The following is a 20,151-nucleotide window of genomic DNA, read 5'->3' as shown; positions in this document are numbered from 1 at the left end:
TAAAGTTCACTACAGAAATGCTTTTATGAACACATATTAGGCATGGTTAACGGGCCGGTTCGACCCGGAATCGGCCCGTTAAGCCCGAAAACGGAACCGGTATGGAAAAACCGGACCCGAAACCATGTACAATCCGTTGATTTGTGGGTTGAACCGGTTCGGTATTTTATGAACCGGTTCTGGGTCCGGTTCCGAATCGGTTTCGGTCCGTATCCGGAACCGGCTTGGATCCGGACCCGGAACCCATAATCCGAATTTTTTTTAAAAATAAAAATAAAAAAAGGCCTTTGCAGCCGTTGGCCCAAAGGCTGCATTTGCAGCAGCCACACTTTTTAAATTTTCAGTAGCCGTTCAACGGCTACTGAATTGTGAATTTTTTTTTATTTTGGGGGCCAAATTGTAAATATTATTTTGTTTTTAACCCTCAAAATCATCTATAAATACAAGTCATTTTTTATATTTCACATATCAATTTTCTCTCAACTTCTCATTTCTCTACAATCAATATATTTCTTTGCTATCATTTCTCCAAATATATTCAATAATTGTGTTATAATTTTATCTATAATCCGTATTATTTTTATTGTTATTTATTTATTATTTCGCAATTTACTCAAATAAATATTACGAATTTCAATGGCATCATCTTCAAACCGTCGTGGTGGTGTTGGCGAATACGCTCCCGACTTTGGTGAACATTTTGGCTACATCCCCGACTTTGATGAAGTCGAACCTGGCCACGAGGATGAAGAAGCCATGGAACTCCCCAACAAAGATGTAGGGACGCCATCGTCTACTCGAGCAAGAAACACAATGTCAACAAGCACGACGACAGCCCGTGCAAAGCGAAGCAAAGTTTGGGATCACTTTGATATTGAACAACAAGGTACGAATAACTCTTTTGCCGTTTGTAAAATTTGCAAAACGAGGTATTCTTACAAAACGGGTGGTGGTTCCGGTGGTACCGGTACTTTGGAAAAACATTTAGTTAAGGTACATAAACTTGACCTTGATACGCTACAACCTTTCGGTAGGGAACCAATACAACAACAAATTTATCCTTTTAGTGGAAAAGCTTTTACAATTACGAAAGAAATTTCTCGGAAAGCCATCGTAAAGTTTGTTACCAAATGTTGTCAACCTTTTATAATAGCTGAACAAGAAGGTTTTGTTGAATTTACTAGTACTATTCAACCTGATTTTCACAATATTTCTAGGCACACACTTAAGAAATATTGTTTTGATATTTACAAATAATATAAAGAAACACTAAAATCGCATCTTTCAAATATTTCTTGTAGAGTTAGTTTGACAACTGATATTTGGACTAATTTAAAATATGAATCATATCTTGTTGTTACATGTCATTGTATTGACGAAACTTGGACAATGCAAAAAAGAATTTTAGCGCCGGATCATTTAGAATCGTCTCACAAAGCATACACTATAGCTAGATATGTTTCAAATGTTGTTAAGATTTATGGCATACAAAATAAAATAATGTCGATAACGTTAGATAATGCGAGTGCCAATACTCTTGCAATTAAATATCTTAAAGATTCATTAAAACCAATTTTAGAAGGTAATTTGCTTCATGTTAGATGTGCGTGTCATATTATCAACTTATGTGTTAAATGTGCCTGCGATGAGCAAATGTCCACTGTTATAGAAAAATTCAAATTATGTGGGAAATTATTACGTGAAAGAAGATATGGACGTGACTGGAAAACACTAGTCGAATCAACCGGAATTAAATTTAAAAAATTTCCTCTTCCTATTGAAACTAGATGGAATTCTTTATATCACTTGCTTCATACTTTGTTACGTTTTCAAGATTTAGTTACTCCATATTATAATAATATTACAACACAATCTTTAATGCTAACTGACGATAATTGGAATATTTTGAGTAAATATGTTTCTTTGTTAGAAATTTTTAAAGAAGCAACCGAAAAATTTTCTGGCATCAACTACCCTAATTCAACCATGTTTCTACCTTTGCTTTTCAATATGTTTTATAAATTTATTGAATATCGCGATGATTCTGTTATGCGTGATTTTGTTTCAAATATGGAAAACAAAATTTTAAAATATTGGGAAACTATCTCAATTGTACATGGTTTAGCAACATTACTTGATCCTACTCAAAATCAAGGAGGATTAGACGTATTTTTTGAATAGTATGCTAAATTTCTTGGGAAGAATGTTGACGATCAAAAGAAGTCAATCATGCATACTCTCCAAGAATTGTTTGATTTGTATGCTAGTGAAGAATGTGATGAACCGAGTGCGCAGCCGGAGGAGATGCCGACATATAAGAGCAAAAGTGGAGCACTGAACTTCTTTCAAAGTTTGAAACGACAAAAATTCAAAGGAAAATCGGTGACAACAACCAATTACAATGAGATCCAAATTTATCTAATTCAATATATTGAGACTACGGATAATTTCGATGTTCTTGAATGGTGGAAAGTAAATTCTAAACTTTATCCAGTGTTATCTGCAATTGCAAGAGATGTCCTACCCATTCAAAGTTCAAGTGTTGCTTTCGAATCAGCATTTTCAGTATGTGGAAGGATCATTGGTAACCAAAGAACTAATTTAAAGCCAGAAACACTTTCCATGCTAACGTGCCTACAAGATTGGTTTGCAGCAGAAAAAAAGAATAGGACCTCTGGCGCGATCGACGAATTCCAAAGCTCAAGTTCCGACGAAGATCCAGAATATTCAAAATATATTTTAATAAATCGTGATGATTTTTAGATGTTTAATTGTAAAAATAAATGTTTAAGTTATTCTGTTAAATTTTTTTATGTAATCACAATTATTTGCAATCAAAATACTCAAAAAACAAATTGTCCATTTATATTACTAATTTTAATTACATAGTAAAATATAATAAATTAGAGTTCGGAACCGGTTTGGCCCGAAACGAAACCAGTTTATTAGAAGCCGAACCGGTCTTGGTTTGGATTGGTTCCAAGTATTTCAACTTGGAACCGGAACCGGGGTTCCGAATTCACCGGACCCATAACCGGTAGGAACCGGTCCGAAACCGGTCCGGTGGAACCGATAAGCATGCCTAACACATATATATAATAGATTACTGGAGTATGTAAATTTTTCGAAATAAGTATTGAGTAAATGATCAACTAATATTTAAAGAGTATCACATAAAATAGTTTATAAATGTAACGATCGAAAATCAGTCCACGTAGACAGCATGCATGAAAATTATTAAATTGTTAAAATATTTTAATTAAATGATTTTGGATGTATGAATAATATATTTGGAGTGACTAAATGAGTAATTGTGTAATTTTTCTCAATTACACAATTTAAAGATTTTCAGGCGAATATCGGTGGTTGGCTCGAGACGGAAGATTGGAGACAATTAAGGTGTTAAAAATTTAAAAGCTAAAATTTTATTTTTAGTTAAAAAAATATTTATTATAAATAATTTAAGAATTATGTTATTTTTAATGTCAAATTTAAATTAATTAGTGGGAGCCAAAAAATTATTTATTTTGTAAGAGATTTTTTTGGAAATAGATATTTTTAAATCTTTTAAATTTGAGACCTAATAATTTTATTAATCTTAATAGGCCCAATTTATTAATTAAAAACTAAAGTTAATTAAGCTCATTAATTAAATACTTAGAAAGTTTTTTCCTTCAAGAATTGAAGGAGCAGCGCCGATTGCTCTTCGCAAGCGAAGGAAGTTTTGGATTTTTTTTCTCCTTTATTCTTCAATTTTCTTCCTCGTTCTTCCTTCCAACAACAATCACTCGACTCCCTTGAATCCCAAAGTGGGTTTTCGGTGGGGTTTTGGCGAGAAAAAAGGAAAGAAATCGTCCTCTGTCCATCATTGACGTTCCACCGCTTCGGTATTCGTATTTCGAGCGTTTTAAACGCAAAAACACGTTCTAAACCTTTCTTTTTGCATCATTCAAATCATATTTTGCATGTTTATGATATTTTGAATGAAAAACATGATGATCAAGTTTTATTAGCATTTTGAATAATTTATTTAAAGTTTCGAAGTTTTTAATTCACGTTTGGTATGTACCGGATTGATTTGGTTCAATTACTTCATAATCGGAATAGGTAAAATTCGGTCCGATATGGTCCGTAACATGCTTAATTCTAATGCTTTCACTAGAAAACGATGACCTACGCAATATCACAAGAGTAGGTCATCGCAACACATGTTGGGACTCATATCATAAAGATGTCATTCTTATGTGGAATCGAGAGTCCAGGTATGTTGTACGTACAAGGTGAACGACATGATAGATCGAGGAAAATCAATGATGATTATATGAAATGGTATGAGCGAATAATTATACGCATTATATCGCCTATTGGTGGCTTGGTTTTCAGCCATATCCATATGATATGTTTGTTGAAGGGCAACATCAACCTCAACAAAATTTCAATAGGCCTTCTCATGACAGTGAGAACGTCTCGTAAAAGACTTACTCAAATAAATTTTATTTCATGGATTCGTCTCAATTTTTGAAGTTTTATAATTTTGTTTACTAATTAATCTCACTAATTAAACCCAACTGTCAAAGCTCTAATCATTTGCCCTTCCTATATCGTTACCAGGTCTCATCTAATGTAATTTATCGTAGTGAAGATTTACTATAATATTCTTTTTAGAGGCTTAATCATTCAAGTGTGTGGACTGGAAGATGAAAAGAAAGAGGTATTAAAAGGAACATTAATCCACCTAATAATTATAGGCTTGGAATAAAATAATACTCCAAAGTGTCACTTTTTCTCATGTAATTATATGCTAAGCATCATTTGAAAAAGGATTAAATCTTAAAATTCAATACATCTAGGTGTCAATCGGCAAGTTGCAAAACTTTTCATGGTCCCAAATTTAACATCAAATTTCCCAAAAAACTAGGATTGTTATATATACTATATCTATACTTCTATACTATATTATTAAGTTTGAGACACTTAGAGTAACTAACTTTTAGTGTCATAGTCTGTTTTAATAATTTTACATATTAATAAAATGTGAAATTTTTAATACAAGTTACATGTAGTTCAGTGGATAGAGTCTTTGTTTCACATGCATTAAGTTTATAGGTTCAATTCTTACTGTGCTCATTTTTTTATTCCTTTCTTTTTCTATTTATTTTTTAATTTATATGTCAAAATTGCAATATAGTTCATCAATATTTCTTATAATTATATTTTGTTCCTCATTTAAATATAAACAAAATGAATTATAAAAAATATTATACAAACACGCAACGCGTACGTCGGTGCACTAGTATGAATGAAAGATGAACACATGACATCACATGAAATCAAATGACAAGTATGAATGAAAGATGAACACATGACATCACATGAAATCAAATGACATTATATAACAACAGACGACTCTCCGAAAGCAAAATAAATAAAATTCAACATTATTAAACGAGGTAAGTAAATTTGGGTATCATAAACAAGTCCTAATAGTTTTTTAAGCTTGTCCATATCGGCATTGTTCACGAATTTGAAAACTGTGTTAATACTTAGGTTGTGTTTGAAATAAAATTGATTAAATCATGACGTGCGAAATTCAATGCATCAAATAAACAAACTTACTGAGAGAGAATTGTCTAAATTTATATATAAAAATTACAATGACTTGATTTAATCGATATGAGATATTTGACAATAATAATTTAATGTGTTTTATAAGATTATTTGAATTTTTTTAAAAGGTCTTATGGTATGTGCATTTTTTTAAATAGTTATCACCATTTTTATAAACAAAAGCACACAGTGGATGGATTGACCATATATAATTTATTCTTATATTTAATATTATTATATATTTTTAATGTAATTTATTATTATTAATATTCTATTTGTTTGGTGATAAATATCAAATAATAAATGGAAATTTAAAGAAGGCCAAGTGCATTATCTATGCCCGCAAATATAGTGAGCTGGGGTCCTCGAGCTATAATCCATTGTTTATATCAATATCTCAAATTTGGCACGCAAGAAAAATGCCAATTTATCACAAGAAGATAAGCAGCCATGTTTACCTTTTGCACAAGGTGATCAATCATACCAGTTGGTTTCGAATCATCACTTTCCTTTTGTTCTTCTTCATCTCCCATCAATAAATATCCATTTAATTCATAGGCGGTGCATCAGTATCTCGTACATCAACTTAGCGCCAATCAAGTGCCAAGATTCCTCATTTAGTTATGTAATAAAAAAAGGTAAAATTTTGCTCCTGATTTTCATACCTTCTGTGTTGTAATCTTAAGCTTTTGTCTTTATTCTGTTTATTGCTGATATATGTTTTGGTTAAAATACTTTCTTTTCATTGTTTTATTTGGTCGGTTGTTGGTTTTATCAAGAAATTTGAAGCCCGAAAATCATATACGGGAGTTTGATTCTGGACTGTAAGTGTTGTATTTTTTTCAAGATTCTTGGATCATTTCCAAGTGGCACATATTCTCTCTGTTCTTACTTTTAAGTTGATTTTGCTTCTTGAAACAAAGAGGGGGGGGGGGGATGTGTGGAAGTTGGGTTGCTTCAGATTTTGTTGGAGTTTAAGGTGATCTGGTTTTGTCTTTTCCTGTTTTGTTGGTCTATATCTGTCAAATGTAAATGCAACTAACCATCTTGAAGGTGTAGGTTCCATTGTAATAACTATGCTGGGAAAAAAAATTATTAAGGTTTCGAAGTGCTTAATTTGATTCATGTTGGTGTAGAATAAAACAATACAGCTGTCGTTGGGGTGAAAAATTTATGCTGCTGCATCTTATACTGTTGGAAAATTTTGATGCTTAATGAATGAAAATTAAGCAAATAAATTAATGTGTTTGATTGAAAAAATTCGAAAAGAAAAACGAAGCTTAATGAACGAATATTAAGTTCGGTGGTTCTGAATTAAACTCGAAACGAGTTCATCATATGTTGAAAGAAACTCAAACAAGTAGTCAGAACATGTAGGGGACAAAAATCGAAAAAAAAAAAAAAAATCGTGAACAGTGACTGGCGCGCGGCTGCGCAAGGTTCTGCGCGCAGCCGTGCGCCCGAGCCTGCCGAGGGCAGGAGCTGGCGCGCGGCTGCGAGAGTTCTGCGCGCAGGCGCGCGCGAGCGCCTGCCGAGGGCAGCAGCGCGCGCGCTCCTGCCGAGAGCTCTCGGCAGTTACAATGGCCAAGGGACACCCTTATGAATGAAAGCTCATGTCTTTTCACATGAAAATCATTAAATACATGATTATACAAAAACAAAAAATACATACATCATTTTGCATATCTTCTTCTTCCTTTCTTCAAAAAGAGAGAGTTCCTTCATTTCCTTGTGAAAGAACTTGAATATTTGAGTGCTCATTATTCAAGAGTTGTAGTTGTATCTTGGGAGAAGATTGCCACAAAACTCAAGCACATTGTGAGGGCAAATTCTTCTTAAGGAGAAAGTGTTCAACACTTGCCTCTACAAAGCCATTTCTTTGTTTTCTTCTTGTTCTCCTCTCATATTTTGTATACCCCGTGAAACATATACTACCATCATAGACAGATTGAGAAAATGATACTTTTTGGCGCAGTTTACTTGAAATGTATCTTCAAATAATGTTTTTTTGTTATGGAAAATTGATTTCTTGGTTTTTAGTAATTGCAGTGTTGATTAGAGATGATTTGGCCAAGGTAATTTGAGGATCTTTTAGTCATCGAGTTTGGAACTAAATCTAATGTTTTCGGGTTGTAAATGGTCCTTTGCATCTGATGGAGGAGAAGCAGTTGAATTTCAATCAGCCATTTTTATCAGTAAGAAGAAACTCGCCTACAGTGAACTCAGAAAAAGAAGAGAGAATGAAAACCAACCGTTCTTTCTCGAGTATTCCTAGGCTAACTTCTCGTGCACCAGAACTGAAATCTGGTCCTGTTAGTAATCCCGGGTCTGTCCCATTTCTATGGGAACAGACTCCGGGACTACCGAAGGAAGAGAGGAAACAGAAAACTCAAATTTTTTTGAGGCCTCCAGTTGCCCCAAACCTTCCTCCGGGACGAGATCCGAAGGCTAGCCAGCATGATTCTCGAAAACATTTTCTGAGTGGTAGTGATGAAATCCCTCGACTTTTCAAGAATGGAATGCTTCTTGACGAAAATGCTAAGAATTTTGAGAGTGGTAAAGAGAAAGCAGCGGAGGGGAGTTCCGAGTCGGAGGATAGTGATGAAGCATTTACTGATGCACTTGATACACTTTCACTAACCGAATCATTTTTCTTGAATTGTAGTATGAGTGGTGTAAGTGGCTTCGATAATCTAGACATGAAGCTGAAACCATCGGGAAGCTTTTCGACGGATCCACGAACTCGTGAGTTTATGATGGATAGGTTTCTGCCTGCGGCAAAAGCAATGACATCAGAGGCGCCTCATTATGCACCAAGAAAACACGTAGTTCAAGAACAACCACAGCAATTAAAGAAAATACTTTTGCAAGATCAGACTTCCCTTCTTTACGGACCTGGTTTTGCAAACCGCTATTCCCATTATCTTGATGATCAAGAAGAAGAGAGCGATGAAGAGAGCAACTATGATCAACGTCCAAATTTGCGTTCAGTTTGTGGGTTGTTACCTCGGTTTTGTTTCAAGAATTCCCTTTGCCGTTTAAATCCTTTGCCTACAATGGGCATGAGATCCCGAGTAACACAATCTCCCGGGTATAAAATGCAACCTAGTTCCTCATCATCTGGTTCTTATACTGAGACAGAGGCGGTAATGACTTATAATTTCTTTCCCCTGTTCCCTCAAGGCTCATGTGTAGGATTTGGGGGCAGGGCCATACGTGGATGGCATTCACCTTCCCTAAATCTTTTTGAGCTCTAATTTGGTCCACCTATTTGAGTCTACTTGGTTTGCTTATTTATTTTGTTTCTCAATTGTTCCTTTCTGTTATTATTTCAGCTGAAATCTGATGTTTCAGAACCGAGACCCATCGATAAAATCCAAACAGTTGAACTTAATGAGAATAAGAATAGATTGAGAAATGATCAAAGCCATTTACACAGCCGAAAGGGATCGGCATTTTTCGATGCACCTTTGTCTTTTCTTGAAGAGAAAGAAGTCCTCATCACTGCTCAAGAAACAAAGAACACCGATATTAAGGACATCGGATTTCGTAAGAATGGCAGCAAAACCTTCGGGGAGTTTTTGGCTGGCAATGAAAGTCCAAATGAATTAAACTCAGAATCTCCTGTTGTCGAGAAAACTCTATACGTAGACACTGTTCATAAAGTGGAATCCCCCAAAAAGATTCCATCCCCAGATATGAAAGAGACATTAGATTCATCACTTGAGGATTTCAATAAGTTGGATACTAAGAATGGGGAAGAGAAACGTCTTCCCCTTGCTTACGAATCCGGGGACTCCATAGTTGAATATTCGATTGACAGAAATGATCTTGAGCTTTACTCAACCAATGTACTAGTGGAGAAAAAACAAGCAACTGAGGTTTTAGAAAAGATACTGCGGGAAAAAGTAACTTTCGAAGACTCTCATCAATGCCACTATGAGTTCCCACCGTTGCCTAAATCTCCATCAGATTCTTGGCTTTGGCGTACTTTGCCTGCTGCACCAAGAAAAACTATATCTCGACGTTCATATCATGTCGAGGACACAAAGACTCGAAGCTGTGGTTTAAAGGCAACAGAAGGCGATTTTACAAAGATCAAGCGTTAAGCAGTCGCGGTGTGCTGAGGTCCAATCGTTTTACATATTATTAGTATGCCATTTTTTTTAAAATGAAACTATGCTCAAATATGCTCTCTTGAACCTCTTGAACAGGAACCGCTGACACCTATACCAGAAAAGTAGGGAACATTGTATCGTCGTATCATGTGGCTCATATTTCGCCTTTGTCTAATCCATATTTCTTGATGAACAGGTTTACTAGCCCTTTTCACTACAAGAATAACGACTAAACTGGTGTTCTATCACAATGTAAATAATGTCCGAGGCGAAAACAATTCTTCGTATAGAGATCAGAACTAATAAAAGAAGTTACACTCCCTTTTGATTCATATATTGTCGATTATAGTCCTATAAGGAATAATGGGATCAAATGTACATGCTTTATTGCCTATGAGAAATTGAAAATATCAGAGTAGGTGCCTAGCGAACCAACTTGTGATTGAAATTTATTGACTTTTATGTAAAAACGATAAAATTGATGGTTTTATCCAATTGTGACATTTACTTTATTCGTATATTTATGCAAGCTGCATAGATAAAATCTCTGAATATACTGTAAGTATCATGAGGTCAACAAGTCTAGTGGATCATAAAATTCATAATGAACTGTACTGAATATTCTGAATTTGTTTCTAATTGATTCAGCTGCGTAAAACAAGGATAAATGTCGTTCGAGCTTGAGACCAGTATTTGTGATGTGAACATGTTTTATTGATAAGAGCGTAGAGATGTCCATTCATACATATGAGTGCTCATTTGATGAGGCACTGAACAACTCTCTATCGGACATGAATATTATGGAAATGTGTTTCCTTAATTGAACATATAATGTCATTATTATTGCTCAAAGATACATCACATCACTATCAAATTCATTTGCAAATCTCGATATACCAATGATTGCAGATTCGATCGGGATATATGAGTGAATGGACCGTACTGTACGGCAACTATAACTTACTAGTTCTTTGTAGACACTATCAGTGATACATAGGAGATCATGAAGCAATGCGAATAGAAGCTCTTACCATTATCTGATGGGTGCAATCAGACTTAAGTTCTGATTCTTGATCAAGAAGTTGATGGAAAAAATATGTGGCTAATTATGGTATGCTCGAATAAGAACAAATATTGTTCTAAATAACATAAAGTTGTGAACTCACGACTAGCTTTATCCATGAACCATTGATGGTCACATAAGTATTGAATTTTGTGTTCTCGTTGAGATAGTCAAATTCGAGGAGTTGAATTTGACGACTTTAATTTGACGGGGATCAAACATATTATTTATAAAAGAGTTTATAAATAGATTTCATTATTAGAAGTTGTGGAAGTTAGCATGCTTGCTAATTAAGTGAGAAGCGTATAACTGCCTAATTTAGTAAAGGAAGTTCCAACATAGAAAACTTCAAAAAAAATCAATCATTGGAAATTTTGTCATTCGAAATTTTCGTTTTTCATTATATGAACGAGATTTGTACTCTACCCTCGTCACATCGGCAATGTCCGATCATCGATCGGAGTTATAACGAGTTTACAATTATTTAATTAGTGAATTTAGAATATATTAAATAATAATTGAGTATTGGTGAATGCTATGTAAGATTTTTATTGAAAATTCTAGATAAGTCTAGAGCTAATAATTAAATTGAATAATAGTTATTTAATTATATTAAATCTTGTATTATCAAGAGTTAATAATTATTTAATTATACATAATATTTTCAAGAGTGAAAAATACAACATGAGAATTTTAAATAATGAACTTGAAGAATCCTATTTCAAAAATAATTATGGTAATATTGAGATAGTGTTTAATAAAAAACGTGTTATCAAAAGTTGGTAACATACAATCAACCCAACTTAAGAAAATCTTCACAAAGACTACCTTAACTCTATCTCCAACTCACAAAATCGGTCACCCACCTCACGGCCGAGACCACCACAGCTCCGTCGTGCGCCGCCGCCGCATCGCTGCTGGAATTGCTAAATTCCGGCGATTGAATTTCAACACAAAATTTCGTTTAGATCTCTAGTGTGATCTATATTACGAGCGTAGTCTTCGATCGCGGACCGGATTTGACTATTGAAGGACGATATTGATTTCAATTTATTGTTCATAGAGATTTATAAAAAAGACCAACTTCGTTAATCTCAAACTGGTTTGGTGTCCAACGTTTTTAAATGCAAAGATAAATCAAATATAACATCCTACAAATAGTTTAAATCATATGATGTCCAAAAACGTTTGAACGTCAAAACAAAAGTTTTTAGACTTTCATTGCGCATTGATTGCGCGAAAACAATACATTAAGAGAGAAATGTAATAAATGGTTGAAATATTTTTTGGTTTAGATTTGTTTAAGATCATTTTTCTGTGCTTTCCTAAAAAAATAATTCTTCTGGCATAATGATTTCGGTTTTGGCTGTTGTGTAATAGAGATGTTTTGGCTCCTGCATAATACATCTCCATTGACAACAACCTAACATATTTATTTAATTTTAAATGTTTTTTTATTCAATTTGAACATAAAAATTTTTATGACACCGTCTCACTATTCAATTTTGTGAGACGAATCTTCAGCCCAACTCGATACATGAAAAAAATATCATTTTTATGTTAAAAATACGACTTTATTTTGTGAATATGGTTTAGGAACACGCCTCAAGTGTAAAACCCTGATTTTTTTCGGGAGATAAGAATTTTGATGATAAGCCTAATTTTAGGATAAATAAATCAAGATCTAAGAAATTAAATAAGGAATTTTTTTGGATATAAGCAGGTAAAGTTTTTTTTATATAAATTCAAAGTTAGAAAGATTATATCAGATAAAGATCTAAGATTTGATATGATATTGATACCTGGATAAAGATCAAGCATGAGGATAATATGATCCCTAAATTTCGAAATCTTGGAGTATTTAATTAGGATTTTCGAAATTATGGAGATAGGAAAAAGTCTACAAGATAAAAAAAAATGCAGGCATGAAAAAATTTAAAAGTTCGTCTACCTGAATTTTAGCGAAAATCAAGAGTATTATTTTTGGGATAATTTACCACAAAATTCGAAATTACTAAAGGATATTTTTGGGATTTAAGAGCAAGGATTTAATTTTACTGGAAAATAAAAGATCTACCGAATCTTGGGAATTAGACACAAAATTCGAAATTTAGCAGGCTTGGATAGGAGAATATTTGGAAAATATATCCAAGGAATTGATATATAAATTTCGAAATTATCCAGTATCATGGATAATATATGATAATTTATCTTATATTCAAGATTTAATTTAAAAGTTCAAACGCAAGGATAATACACGATCAGGATAACAGTCAACCCCTATAAATACGAGAGCCATGCCATTCGAAATTCACACCTCCACATTTTCGAAAATTTTTCTCTAGTTCTCCCTAGGAATTTTTGAGACTTTGCTCTCTTAGTGTACCGAGTATCGAAGCTCTGCAGCAGTCCAGATCCAGGCTCAATTTCGAAATTCTACCATCACCACTTCTCAATTTTCAAATTATTCAAGGTAAGAGGGGTTTTTGCTATACTATAATTTGCACAATTGTCCTTCGTAAGTGTGCTTTTGTTATGCATATATTCTTTCTTAATTGGGTTTTTAGTATATTATAATTTGTATATAAATCTCCCTTCAATTTTCTTTTAAAAGTTCGTTCGAGTTCGAGCATAATTCCTTGTTCACGGTATGTTTTCTTCAAGATTTGTCAAATTATATGTTCAAAGCATTATTATGATTCTATTGAATATGAGAAAGGATTTTCGAACCATGACCCTTATATGGTGGGATTGTAACCGTTGTACGGCCTCACTCCATAAAGGATTAACATGTTGGACATGGTCTCACTCCTTCGAGGATTAACATATAGGAGACTGATATCAGGAAACCATGGAAACGAGATGACTTTCAGTGCTAAACAAGTATGCTATACGAGTATGATATGTGATGACATGTTATGATTATTTCGTTATTATTCAAGTTATGATATGCTATGTAAAATTTGAATTCAAGAATACATATATGTTGTTCCATGTCTCGAATGACCCCTCACTGGACCACCTCACAAAATATTTACTGTTAGTATCATATCAGAATTGGACTTGGTCTTATTAAATACTTTTCTTGTGTTACTGGTAAAAGTTTATACTTGCCTCTTATCTGTAATATATTATCTAAACAATATTATTAAGTCCCTTAAAACGACAAAATCTGGATTTTTAAGTTAGTAGATGAAATAACCCTTTATATTTGAAACAGAGAATTATAATATATATACAAATTAAAAAATCTATTTATTTATGTACAATTTTCTTACGACGAAATATAAGTTACCACTTTGAATACATATGTTATTTTATTTGTTACGTGAAAATTATCTCACTTTCACAATAAATGCGCAAAAGGCCCCACCCCCAATCAATGTAGGACATAGACCAATGAATAAGGTCCAAATATTTTGGTCAGACACATGGGATTAAAGGCCACATCCCACACAAACATTATATTACCAAGTGACACTTTCAATTCCATTCTAATACACGTGAATTTGTCACGGATTTCGTCGCGGGAACTTCAAATTTAGGCATCATGTTACCCAACTTAGGAGATGAGGATTGGGTGAAAGGCTCTCATTTTGTGGTTTATCCTCTCAAGTGCAAGTGCGTGTGCGTGACAAGGAATTCTCCGTACACGAATGTGGTGCATGTAATCTTTTACGGTATCAAAACATATACTTCCCTTCTTCATCCCATGGCTAATCTCCAAAAAATGCGACACAGGAACGATTAAAGATACAAGAATTTCTCGTAGTTTTGAGGATCAAGAATCTAATCTTGAAGTGGTGAATGATGAAAGTAGTCCAGCAGCTTGGGAAGGTAATATGTCACCAAACCTGCCCACTTGCCCATCCGTTAGTATGGATCCCAACTTCAGTGTGCTCTCCCCGAATCTGCTACCAACCTGAAGATATAATTGAGGGCACAAAGGCTTGTAGTTATATCTAATGCACAACTACATATTACGAAATTGAACCAGACAGCGAAAAGCCAACACATAATCAGATTTTAACCAATGGATATAGTCATAAATGATTGGTGACACCAGAGTTTCGGTTACCAAGCATTATTAGACATTATAAGATATACAGAAATTACAAGGAATATAAATTATATACCTGCATGAAAGACTTCAAAAATGGTGCAGCTACCCCTAAACTCGAGTTCTCATCATCGTTATTTCGAGACATTTCATCATTTTTGTAACTTCTCCATGAATTTCTGGAGTAAACATCATCCAGAGATGTTGATACAGATGCCCTGTCAGCATTCTTTGTGGACAATGCTGGAGCACTGGAAAACAAATGCAAAGCTTGAGAACATTCACTATGCAAACAAGAAAAGTATTTTAAACGGAGCCAAGCCGACAATGTCAAACAGATTATGATCAAATCAATATAAGATTCAGTAAAAAATTATGCCTAGCCTATTCAAGGTTGATGAAAACATACTAACAAACAACACAACAGAACTGTTTTTTCCTCTGGTGCTCACCTGATGGGAAGATACTTGAAACGAGGTACTGCTGAGCAGCGCATTAGATTTGATTCGGAATTAGAGGGAAGCTTCTGTATGGTGTCCACATGAATTCGATTAAGTTGCACAAAAAACCCAAAGAGGACAGCATGTCTCACGTATGCCTGCCTCTTGTTCTCCCAGAGATATGGCTCATACCTTAGATATGTAAAAATAAATCAGAAATGAAAATAAAACCACAGCACAGCATATTTAGCACCATAAAATATAAAAATATTCAAGACGGAAGAGACAGAGAAATAACATATACAAAACAAATCCAAAATGGTAATCACTCCGAAGCCAATGTAACCATGCTTACTCAGAGCAGCGTATATATTCAGGTTAGACTAAAAAAGAAATATTGGACTCCTAAAATATCACCACCGCCTTAGTCTATGGTTCGTTTATATAAATTCACATTGTAACAATTAGCAGTCAACAAGAAAAACAAATGTATAAAATATCGAGAGCTCTCTACACATTTGTGCTTGTAAGTGGAACATTTTTGGAGTTTTCTCCTTTATGGAAAGCTTACATACTAATTAGAGCAGCAGAAAAAATTACAAAAAAGTGTGGTACAGTATGAATGGGAAGTGTGATGAATTTTTTTTTCCAAACTAAACTACTAATGAAAGAAATTTAGAGTTAACACGTAACAGCTAAGATATACAACTGGGAACTTTCTGACAAAAACTTTATCATCAGTCGTGCAAAGTCAAGCTCTTAATGAATTGTAACACTTTAAGAATAAAAGGCACTTCCAAGAACTCACGTGAGCCAGTCTATGGGATCCAGTCTTTGTGAAATACGATTTACCAAGTGATTCACACGTTCGCTTATAACTGACTTAGTTTGAGCTTCCTGTTTCCTTCTAAAGGGAGATACGACTCTTGAAATTTTAGATGAATCCTCATTTGCGTGAAAATCACCTCCAGATAAACAGTCAGCAGTAAATTTCAAATCCAATAGAACTTGCAAAACCCCTTTCTCCGAAACTTGAGATCCAGTAGCATCAAGAGGCAGGAAATCTTCATAAATCCCAATAACCTAGGAAAGCAAAACAAAAACTATGTTCATGCATACTAAGGAAAAAAGTGATCTAGAAGAAATATTTCCATTGCAATCCCAATTTTTTTTAAAAATCCATTTATGTATTTAATTCACAAAACCTAAAAGCGAGAACAAAAGATGTCTCCACGGAGAAGATGCAATTTTCACACATCCTTGCAACGGAAAAGTGATTAAATTCTAGATCCAGTTCCCTTTAGATACATTAGCTTACCATCAGCCTAAGTCAGCACAATATGCAGAGGACCTCCAGCAGAGTTCACCGGATTTCTTACCAAAGATAAATACAACAATTATGAAAACATAAGAGTTTAAAGCCACAGTCATCGGAGGTGAAATATGAAACAATAAAAGGAAAACTGTATACCTTATCCAATAATCTGGATGAGAAATTCTGCATCACTTGTTTGTCAAGAACGTGTCCACCTACACGATGAACTTCTTCACATGCATAAAATAAAAATGAGATCACGTATAGAGAAGGCATAGAAGGAAGAAATATCTTCATCTCTGACTGGCCTTCACTTGACTGCTCTGGCTGCTTGACTACTGTCTCCTCCCAACCCTACCAAATAATTATTAGAGAAAAACGTCAGATTTCTTTGGTCCTTGTTAAATCTATCTAACTAAAGAAACATATGTTTCATTCAATTTCATGAAATTGAAAGATAATCATGAAAACTGGGAAAGAAAAAAAGAAGAAGAAGAAAGAAACAGGCATATAAGTTCTTTATGGCAAACAAGGGAGCCCATATTATGCAATAAGCGCTCTAGAATAAAAGTCACAAGAATAAAGATGGAGGGGTTTGCAGACAATAGAATAGGTTTCCAAGAAAAAAACAACACTTACTCTGACTGGAGCACTTGATGTCATGGCATCATCCTGTTTGAGATTTTGAGTGAAAATGTTTGAAAGTTCATCAGAAACCCATGATATCCACAAATTGTAGGCTCTAACACAAAGGTCTTGGTTTGTTTGTCTGAATTCTTCAAGTTGTGGGCTCAACCTGTCATCTAGTCCAAATAAAGCAGCAGTTGCAAGAGAAGTATGTTTTCTATTTGGATCAAACATGCTTTTCCGAGGACTATCGACCTTTTGTGAGTCGATGGTTGCCCTAGCATGCTTAAGTGCATTTGCGGATGGAGTAATGATGTCGGTCATAAATTCATTCGTCCATAGCCTAGGTGAACCGAGGACCACAGGGATGTGTTTAGAGTGCTTCTGAAACGCAAAGCTTAGTCGCCCAATAAATAATGATCTCTCGACATGTACTCTAGGCGGTGACACAGATTGCTCACCCTTTCTTTCGCCATTTAGGTTACAGTAGAGCAGATCCAGCTCATTCTTAAGCTGTGCTAAGATTGCTGATAGACTATCAAAACACTTATTTTGCACATGCGGAACCAAATCTCTTAACCTACATGATGCCTTAGGACTATCCAAGAAACTGAGGAGATCTTCAAGAACACTCTGACAGCGGCCGTCCACAATATCTTTGATTCGGCTGACTTCAGGACCAAAATAAGAACTGAGACATCTATAAAAATCATTTTCTTGGAAATACTGTGATTTTGAACTAGGAATTGAACTTGACTTTTTACCATCAGGCGTCATGAACCAAACCCCGCCACAGTCCTGATATCCGTTGATGTAAGCTTCAGAATCAGTGTGATCACCAGGAGATTGCACGATGGACTGAACTGACTTTGCTACATCGACGTCACTTAATTCATCGAACTTGATGGCGATAATAGTTTTCATCCTCTGAACAAAAGCATCTTCAAAGATATCATCCCACAAGTCCGAGTCTTCACCTAAGACAAGCTCACGGATTCTTTTCCATGGCAACTCAATCTCAGAACCAAAAACACTCTTCAGCCACCCTAAACTGCCTTCCAAAACCTGCTTGCTATCCATAGTCTCCCTAATCAACTTCTCAGCCAAAGAAAGCTCATACCCACTGCCTATGACATCAATCAAGTATCTTCTATTAATCTTACTCATGATCTCCTTACCGCAATTCCTCAACCAATCGGAACAAGTTTTGGAAATAAAATCCCCAACTAGGAGTACCATATCAGTCTCCAACTTATCCCTGAACGAATTCCAAAGCCTAACTTCCTCATCAGTGTCCGGTATTCCCCCAAACAACTGCGAAGCAGGAGGGGCATCCAAAATGGTCTTATAGAACAAAGGCTTGTCATTCAAAACTTGCAAAAATAACTCTCCCACTTGACCTACACTAACCTGAATTATCTTTAAAACATCACAGAACACTGATATTAAATCAGAGCTATCAGCATTGAAATTATGATAACAGGCACTCAGCTTTTGGAACATACACGATTTTCGCGAATCTAAAAACAGAGCCAAAACCTGTACAGGTTCTAGTTCATCAATGACAGCAACAGCTGCCAATGCATCAGCATAAGCTTTAATTCCAAGGCTAAGGGTCTGATCTAACAATCTCTCACGACTCCTCTGCGATATCTGACTTTTGAAACCTTCAACTATTTGCCACTGGTGCTGCAGCAACGGGAAATTCGAGAGAACACTCATGTTTTCCTTTAAGTTGAGCAAGTTGAAATGAACGTGCTTTGCGCGAATGTAACGGCCAGATGATTCAAGGAACATGGACTCGTCGAGGCAGCCCCAAATGTTTTCTGGGGTGTCCACCAGGTACTTGACGCGGCAGGCAATTCCATAAATACGAGCTCCGGCGGGGTTAAAGGAGACATAAGGCGACTTGGGAGAATCGGAAGGGGAAGAGAGAGCGTGGAGGACAGCATTGTGTACGGTAGAAATGTTGGCGGTGATGGACTCACAGGATGACTTCATAAGGACTATGGAATCGGCAGAGTCAATGAGATCACGGTAGCGATTCCCGACTAGTTGGCGGAGCTCCTCACGTTTGTCCTGGATTTGTTTCCTGGTGGCTGCCTCAACATTTCGGATTTCTGAGATGGGTTTCGACCGGAACAAAGACTCGGCATCCTGATTCCTTGGGACGCTACTGATACCCAATTGATTTCCGTCGGTGGCGGTGGTTACGGACGTCCTAGAACACAATTTTCCGTCCATTTCCCACGAGCTTTGAAACAAAAAAATGAAAGAAAATTACTCTCAATAGCGAAAACTTCGAACCTGGATGGAATTAATGCTGAGCAACAAACTCATTTCAAATTAATATATCTGGATTGCAACAGTAATTCCCCAAGTCGGAACGCCACCCATACCCTTGTCGATTGCTACCAATGACACATTCCGCTTGATCTCATTTTTAACAACTGAAATCTTCAATCATGATCTGAAGTGAAATCATAATCTGGAAACCATTCATTCCGCCAACAATCAAAGCCGGTGGTCGTGTGATGAATTTGAAGGCTCTCTGGTTGTTTGCATTGCATCGTTCGTTTGCCTGGAAACGAGACAGTCATAGCTTTGCCCGGTTTAACGTAAATGTTTGCTTAACCCAGCGAGGGAACAGGCCCCTTCTTAACTGTGGGCTGGTTCGGTCTTGGGCCTGTCCACATTTTGCTGGGCCATATCTTCGGTGGGAGTGGGGAGAAATTAATTAAATAAAAAAGATGGTTAGTGTTGAAAAATTATTTAAAAATGTGTTAAATATTTGTGTTGAAAATGTGAATGTTGAATGTTGAAAATTAGGTAAAATTAGGTGTTGAATATTGAAAATTAGTGTGTGATGATGTAGGTAATGATGTATTTTATTTTTGGATTATTTGTAAAAATTTTCTATA

At 35.3% G+C, this 20,151-nt stretch overlaps 2 protein-coding genes and 1 long non-coding RNA gene across 9 annotated transcripts; 1 reads left to right on the top strand and 2 right to left on the bottom strand.

The window, feature by feature from the left end:
- Nucleotides 1–6,001: 6,001 nt before the first annotated feature.
- LOC140976744 (uncharacterized) lies at nucleotides 6,002–10,210 on the top strand. Of its 5 annotated transcripts, none has more exons than XM_073441038.1 (5): nucleotides 6,014–6,077; nucleotides 6,166–6,245; nucleotides 7,657–8,753; nucleotides 8,943–9,735; nucleotides 9,822–10,210. In XM_073441038.1, the coding sequence occupies exons 3-4, from the start codon at nucleotides 7,761–7,763 to the stop codon at nucleotides 9,714–9,716; spliced, it is 1,767 nt and encodes a 588-aa protein (XP_073297139.1). In that variant the 5' UTR covers nucleotides 6,014–6,077; nucleotides 6,166–6,245; nucleotides 7,657–7,760; the 3' UTR covers nucleotides 9,717–9,735; nucleotides 9,822–10,210. The 5 variants fall into 5 exon arrangements, with proteins under 5 accessions (XP_073297140.1, XP_073297137.1, XP_073297136.1 ...); XM_073441037.1 differs by having other exon boundaries at nucleotides 6,060–6,077; nucleotides 7,648–8,753; XM_073441039.1 differs by lacking the exon at nucleotides 6,166–6,245 and having other exon boundaries at nucleotides 6,002–6,077.
- Nucleotides 6,700–7,670, bottom strand: LOC140976747 (uncharacterized). Its single transcript, XR_012175311.1, has 2 exons — nucleotides 7,524–7,670; nucleotides 6,700–6,783 (listed from the first exon to the last, which is right to left on the bottom strand). It is a non-coding gene; the product is annotated as an uncharacterized lncRNA (long non-coding RNA).
- Nucleotides 10,211–14,410: 4,200 nt separating the features above from the next.
- LOC140976743 (conserved oligomeric Golgi complex subunit 1-like) lies at nucleotides 14,411–19,847 on the bottom strand. Of its 3 annotated transcripts, XM_073441033.1 has the most exons (7): nucleotides 19,538–19,847; nucleotides 17,243–19,451; nucleotides 16,760–16,957; nucleotides 16,097–16,371; nucleotides 15,301–15,480; nucleotides 14,925–15,099; nucleotides 14,411–14,710 (listed from the first exon to the last, which is right to left on the bottom strand). In XM_073441033.1, exons 2-7 carry the CDS (start codon nucleotides 19,229–19,231, stop codon nucleotides 14,570–14,572), a joined length of 2,958 nt encoding a protein of 985 aa, XP_073297134.1. In that variant the 5' UTR covers nucleotides 19,232–19,451; nucleotides 19,538–19,847; the 3' UTR covers nucleotides 14,411–14,569. The 3 variants fall into 3 exon arrangements, with proteins under 3 accessions (XP_073297134.1, XP_073297133.1, XP_073297135.1); XM_073441032.1 differs by having other exon boundaries at nucleotides 17,243–19,847; XM_073441034.1 differs by lacking the exons at nucleotides 14,411–14,710; nucleotides 14,925–15,099 and having other exon boundaries at nucleotides 15,353–15,473; nucleotides 16,083–16,371; nucleotides 17,243–19,847.
- Nucleotides 19,848–20,151: the final 304 nt, after the last annotated feature.

The sequence above is a fragment of the Primulina huaijiensis genome, chromosome 5 (assembly GCF_012295235.1).
Source record: "Primulina huaijiensis isolate GDHJ02 chromosome 5, ASM1229523v2, whole genome shotgun sequence".
NCBI classification, from domain to species: Eukaryota; Viridiplantae; Streptophyta; class Magnoliopsida; order Lamiales; family Gesneriaceae; genus Primulina; species Primulina huaijiensis.
This window is presented reverse-complemented; position numbering and strand designations above follow the sequence as displayed.

What these genes read in the sequence shown, in the direction of transcription:
- LOC140976743 (XM_073441032.1), bottom strand. Translation starts at nt 19,474, where the DNA reads ATGGACGGAAAATTGTGTTCTAGGACGTCCGTAACCACCGCCACCGAC. An exon ending in CATCCAGATTATTGGATAAG is followed by an intron (nt 16,372 to 16,759) that starts GTATACAGTTTT and finishes TTGCTTTCCTAG; the next exon opens with GTTATTGGGATTTATGAAGA. An exon ending in TTTTGAAGTCTTTCATGCAG is followed by an intron (nt 14,711 to 14,924) that starts GTATATAATTTA and finishes TTATATCTTCAG; the next exon opens with GTTGGTAGCAGATTCGGGGA.
- LOC140976744 (XM_073441039.1), top strand. Translation starts at nt 7,761, where the DNA reads ATGGAGGAGAAGCAGTTGAATTTCAATCAGCCATTTTTATCAGTAAGA. An exon ending in CTTATACTGAGACAGAGGCG is followed by an intron (nt 8,754 to 8,942) that starts GTAATGACTTAT and finishes TTATTATTTCAG; the next exon opens with CTGAAATCTGATGTTTCAGA.